The sequence below is a fragment of the Staurois parvus genome, unplaced genomic scaffold (assembly GCF_062004578.1).
Source record: "Staurois parvus isolate SC_StPar_1 unplaced genomic scaffold, SC_StPar_1.0 ptg000004l, whole genome shotgun sequence".
NCBI lineage: Eukaryota > Metazoa > Chordata > Amphibia > Anura > Ranidae > Staurois > Staurois parvus.
The window spans coordinates 481851-487850 of NW_028317800.1; the positions used below are offsets into that span (position 1 = coordinate 481851).

General features: G+C 40.0%; 1 protein-coding gene across 5 annotated transcripts in view; it reads left to right on the forward strand.

Annotated features, from left to right (window-relative positions):
• Positions 1-4982, forward strand: part of TNFAIP8 (TNF alpha induced protein 8) — a 128679-nt gene extending 123697 nt beyond the window's left edge. For all 5 annotated transcript variants that reach the window (XM_089673462.1, XM_089673463.1, XM_089673351.1 and 2 more), the window contains exon 2: positions 3722-4982. In XM_089673462.1, the coding sequence (XP_089529588.1) occupies positions 3722-4290 (569 nt within the window). In that variant the 3' untranslated portion in view covers positions 4291-4982. The remainder of the gene's footprint in view (positions 1-3721) is intronic.
• Positions 4983-6000: the final 1018 nt, after the last annotated feature.

The window sequence follows — 6000 nt, forward strand, 5'->3', positions numbered from 1 at the left end:
TCACTGTGGGGAAAAAAAACCTTTCCGTATTTGGAGATTAAATTTCTTTTCTGCCAGACGTAAAGAGTGCCCCTTGTCCTCTGTGATGACCTCAGGGTGAATAGCTCTACACCGAGTTCACTATATGAACCACTGATGTATTTATACAGGTTGATCATATTCCCCCTTAATCTCCTCTTCTCAAGAGAGAATAGATTCAGTTCCTCTAATCTTTCCTCATTGATGATCTCCTCCATGCCTCCGCTTATCAGTTTGGTTGCCCTTCTCTGTACTTTCTTCAGTTCCCCAATGTTCTTTTTGTGAATTGGTGCCCAAAAGTGAACTGCATATTCCAGATGAGGTGTTACTAATGATTTGTACTGGGGAAATGATATCTCTTTCTCTGGAGTCTATACCTCTTTTAATACAAGAGAGGATTTTGCTCGCTTTAGAAACCGCAGCTTGGCATTGCATACCATTATTAAGCTGGTGATCTACCAGAACCCCCAGATCCTTCTCCACCATTGATTCCCTCAGTTGTACCCCCCTAGTATGTATGATGCATGCATATTCTTAGCCCCCAAGTGTATAACTTTACATTTATCAACATTAAACCTCATTTGCCACATAGTTGCCCAATTAAACAGTGCATTGAGGTCGGCTTGTAAGTTGGACACATCCTGTAAGGACGTTATTCCACTGCACAGCTTGGTGTCATCTGCAAAGACTGAAATGGCATTTAGAATCACATGACCTATCTTCCTACTCTGATGCAATGTGAGCTGTTCTTTCTATTCGCATGATTTAATGGAAGAGAAGAAATCCGATGCATAGATAGTCTGCAAACTATTTAGTATCATTGATGACACAATCGGCCCCCCTGTACTATTGATCATTGTGTGGGTTTTTTTGTTTTTTTTTCGTATACCCTAATAACTAGCCATGCTTGTGATATGATGGTGGTTTTCTCAAGAAAGATATCAGGAAGTGAGTGTCATACTGGGGGAAATAAGCGGAAGTTTCTTGCAAAGCACTTGAGAAACCGTGGATTGCATTTACTACTCGCCTATGTCTTTTGCTGAAAGACTTTTGCTTTTTAAAAGTGTGATGGCGTTGCTACAACAATATCTATATATTCTGACAATTGCAGAGAAGCACAGAACTGTGACCTGGAGCAACTGTTTACATTTCCTATAGACAAGCGTGGGCTTTTTTTATCAGAAAATAGGTGCAGGAACTCAACCATGACCCCCCAAAACCCCCGTGCCCCCCCCCACACACCCTCCAAGCCACATCAAATAGTGGGAGTGGTCAAATTTCACTAACAGTTGGAGGGTCTTAAAGGGCCATGAAATACCAGGATTACATTACATACCAAGCAAAGAGTTTGGGAGGGGGGGGGGGTTTCAGGCAGAGTTCAGGGTGTGCAGCATGCAGAGTGTGGGTGTGCGCTATGTACATAGCTCCGCATCTCACTTGTAGAAAGATCACCCAGTGGAGGTGTCGGCATCCGCACTGCACACCAGGCACCTGCATCTCTGGGAGCCACTCAGGAGATCAGATCTGTGGGAACCGTTGGAAGACAAGCTGTCACTTGTAAACACAGAAATCCCTCTACTGTGTTTACAAGTGATAGTGGTGAGCAGGGAGCAGATGGTTTAAGCCAGAGGTGGTGGAACTGAGTTCCACTAGTTCCAGCTGAATAAAAGCCCTGGAAATACAGGAATGCCACTGCTGACCTACTGAAAATGCCTAATGCTTGGCTGCTTTTGGCTTTATTTGGGTCAGTAAGTCGGAAACTACCAGAGTGATGTCAGACAGTTGGTTTGCGTAGTTCTGCTTGACCAATAAATCTTAAGGTTCTAAAGCAATTGGATTTGCATGGAGAAGAAGTAAGCAAAGGCAGCCTACTTATTCTCTCCGCATAGGTCTCCTGAAAGGTATGTCTGCTGAGGTTTACAGCTTTGCAGTTAATTCTGCTTTTCATTTTGGAATGATATGCAGATATGAGAGGAAATGTCTGCCAGTAATACACCCAAAATTTGCTTTATGGTGTGGGAAAATGATTGTTACATGTAGCAAGGATTGCACACATGCTTCCAAAGTGCACAGGGTAAAGCGTCAATGAGCATAGAAAAATGCTTCCAAAATGCACAGGGTAAAGCTTCAATGAGCATAGAAAAATGCTTCCAAAATGCACAGGGTAAAGCTTCAATGAGCATAGAAAAATGCTGAGCGCTCCTTTGTGTAGAAGACTGATTCCCCCTTATGTAGAAGAGATTCCCCTCTTCTCCTCATTACATCTATGACAGTGCTTGTGATAGAATAAGAGTTGCACAGCGTAATGGAACACTTGTAGGAGAGAAACCGTAATCGTTTTTAACTTTGCAAGCAGCAGCACATCAGTATCTGGAAGGCACATATTTGTGCACAGTTCCCTAAATAAATAAATAAACAGAAGTGAAAAAAATGTTATGTAAGTGTTTATTGTACTATATGTGCATTTTCAGGTCTCATTTTCAGGGGAAATAACTGAATACAAAACCTAATCACAGAAGTTCCTTTTTTATGCAGGATGATGTGATATAAAATCCATATTGACACATATTAGGGCAGTTGGGATCTGCTCCGGATTACACAGACGTGTATAAAACAAGATAATAATAGTACTGGATCTGAGGTTATCAACATATAGTGGCTAACCTTCTATATCTGAATTCTCAGGGCTGCTCACTTTATTTTGTTTTTTCATTTATTTTACTTTATGTAAGATCAGACTGCGCTGAGCTGCAGGAAAAGAAATGAGACTCCAGACTGGTTGAGTAAAGAGGGGGACAACCAGTTCTATCAGCATCCATTCAAAAGTGACATCACTTTTGGGTGGACTGACGCTTTCAGCTTGCGCTTGTAGTAGGCCCCATTCATACCTCTGGCAAGCTTCGTTATTCTCTAAAGGAAATGTTTCCTTTAACATCAATCAGATTTTTCTTTTCTTAATGCAAGATATGATTGTAATAAATTGAATGAATGTGGTCATATGGGTATTTTTTGGGGGTTTGTTTGTCCGTAGCAAAAAGTCTTCCGCCAACTATTTTTAAATTACCAAAGCATTGTATTTTTGATCTTAAAACATTTGGTCAGTTAAAGCTTTTGTGAATGTTGTTGACCAGATTAAAGTGCTTGTAAAGGCTCAAGGTTTTTACCTTCATATATTCTTTGCATGAAGGTAAAAAGCCTTCTGTAGGCAGCAGCCCCCCTAATATTTACCTGAGCCCCATCTCAATCTACCAATGTGCACCAGAGCAGCGGCTCCTCAGAGTTTCTCCCTCCTCACTGACTGAGACAGCAGCAGGAGCCTGCTACTGTCAACCACAGCCAGTTAGAGGGCTGGGATGATCTGCTGTTTGTGTCTGAATGGACGGAGCAGCGACTCGGGTGCCCCCATAGCAAGCTGCTCGCTATGGGGGCACTCAGCAGGAAGGAGGGGCCAGAGTTCCGGCAGGGGACCCAAAAAGAGGAGGATCAGGACTGCTCTGTGCAAAACCATTGCACAGAGCAGGCAAGTATGACATGTTTGTTATTTAAAAAAAAAAAAAAATCAGCCTTTAATATCACTTTAAATATGTATCAATAAAACAGGTGTTGGCTTTCAGTAGATTAGTTTAAAAATAAAAAATCTCTATATTTTTGGTTCTTGGTATTCATCATATTTCCTTTTTTTCTTTTTTTAATTTTAATTCAGTGGCGACAGATGTTTTCAGCTCCAAATATCTGGCTGTCCAAGCCCAGAAGAAGATTCTTGGCAAGATGGCGTCATCAAAATACATCGCAACATCCTTGATTGATGACACCAGTGGGGAAGTGTTAGATGAGCTATATCAAGTCACCAAAGAATTCACACAAAGCAAGAAAGATGCTGAGAAGATCATCAAGAACCTCATCAAGACAGTGATAAAGCTGGCTGTCCTTTACAGAAATAACCAATTCAACCAAGATGAGATTGCACTGATGGAGAAATTCAAGAGGAAAGTCCACCAGTTGGCCATGACTGTGGTCAGTTTTCACCAAGTTGATTACACATTTGACCGAAATGTGTTGTCAAAATTGTTGAATGAATGTCGTGACCTTCTTCATCAGGTCATCCAACGCCATCTCACAGCAAAGTCTCATGGACGTATTAATAACGTGTTTGACCACTTCTCAAATTGTGAGTTTTTAGCTGCTCTGTACAATCCATTTGGACCTTACAAACCCCATCTTCAGAGACTATGTGATGGTGTGAACAAAATGTTGGATGAGGACAATATTTAAGACTCCAGAAAGGTGAAGTTTCTTAGAGTTACTTGTTGGAAATTGAGTTCGGAAACAGATTGCCATGTAGGAGAAAGAGACCACTTGTGAAAGGTTGTTTAGTCTGCTAATGTTAACACTGGATTATTTTGTTATCTAGGGACAGTTTCTGGTTCTCCCTGGACCAGTGGTACTGAACAGTTATTACATGCAGATAAAACTCCTCATACATGCTGCACATACAGTAGCTTGCAAGTGGAAAGGAAACACCTTGAAGAAAAATTCTCCAGTTATGTTGGAATGTTACAACGGTCTGCCATAAGGGTAAAGCCATAAATGGCTATTTTCAAGGTTGCATGATGCAAAAGAAAATTGCACGTGTGTTTGCCTCTGTTGCTATGTAAAATATATTCTTTTTGCATTTATATGATCTTGATAAGTAAATGAATAAAAAGGCAGCTTAATTTTTGCTTATTTTTCTAAAATCTTTATGTAATTATTATATTAATGCAGATATTGAAACTTGTGGTCATCAAAGTGCACTGCAATTTATGTGATACATTAACCCAGTGCAATACAGTGATAATCAGTACACAAGTATTGTCATTTAGGGCTGTTTATTTCTTTATGTGGGAAGCAGAATTGCACTTTTCTTATTGCCAGTCAAGCTGTCATCCAAGAAAATAAAAATGTATCCATTCAGAAGCTGAAAAGTTGTGATGGCCTTTTATTTTCAAAGCATGTTGTACACACATTGAAATACACAAACAGGTTTTCTGCAGTTTTGAAAGTCTTTGAGCTTCAGAGAAAATATACCTTTTACTATCACAGAAGTAAAACAATAACCAAGGTCCGCTAACAACTTGTAGGCTTAGTGAAGGTGTAGTTTATCAAATTTTTGGCTGTATAGTAAAGTGAATCTCTCACAAACCTATCATGAAAACTAAATTAACAGAGGTCACCTTTAGTAGCACAGGTCAGAGGATCAGTATATCTAAACTGACATGCAAATATCCACTTTTTATAGAAAAGGTGATGCTTGCTTCTACCTCGTCCTATCTCCTGAGGTTAGTTATTTGGACAGGATTGAGGACAGGTAGACATTTACAAAAAAAACCAAAACTTGCATATAATTTCGGCTACCTATATTTGCATCCTACTAATTTTGTGGTTTTCACCAAAGGTAGTTATTGCTTATGCATATCAGCATCATATATCCAGGCAAAATTACCCACATTTGTGACAGGTTATTTTAACATTTTTGAAACTTCACATCCCATCTTTGTCATTTCATATTATGGAGATGGTAACAGTTTTGGGTGCACTGATCCTTTAGAGTGAACCTTAACCAAAATATTTTTAAGACCGTAGGAAATATGAATTTCAGGAAGATTGTGATGTCTTGAAGTACCCAATTTAGTCCTCTAAGAGATCCCTATGTCCACATGACTCTCCTTTGATCCTAGGATGGAGTCTGGATTGGGCTAGTCAAGGTTCCATGTACAATTTCTATGTTGTACCCCACCAGCTGTCATTCAGCTGTGAAATACCCAAACCTTTACTACCTACTGAAGTTCTAGCATTTGATCATTGAATTAGATGCAGGGGTGTCAAACTGGTGGCCCTCCAGCTGTTGAGAAACTACAAGTCCCATCATGCCTTTGCCTTTGGGAGTCATGCTTGTAACTGTAAATCTTGCAATGCCTCATGGGACTTGTAGTTTGGCAATAG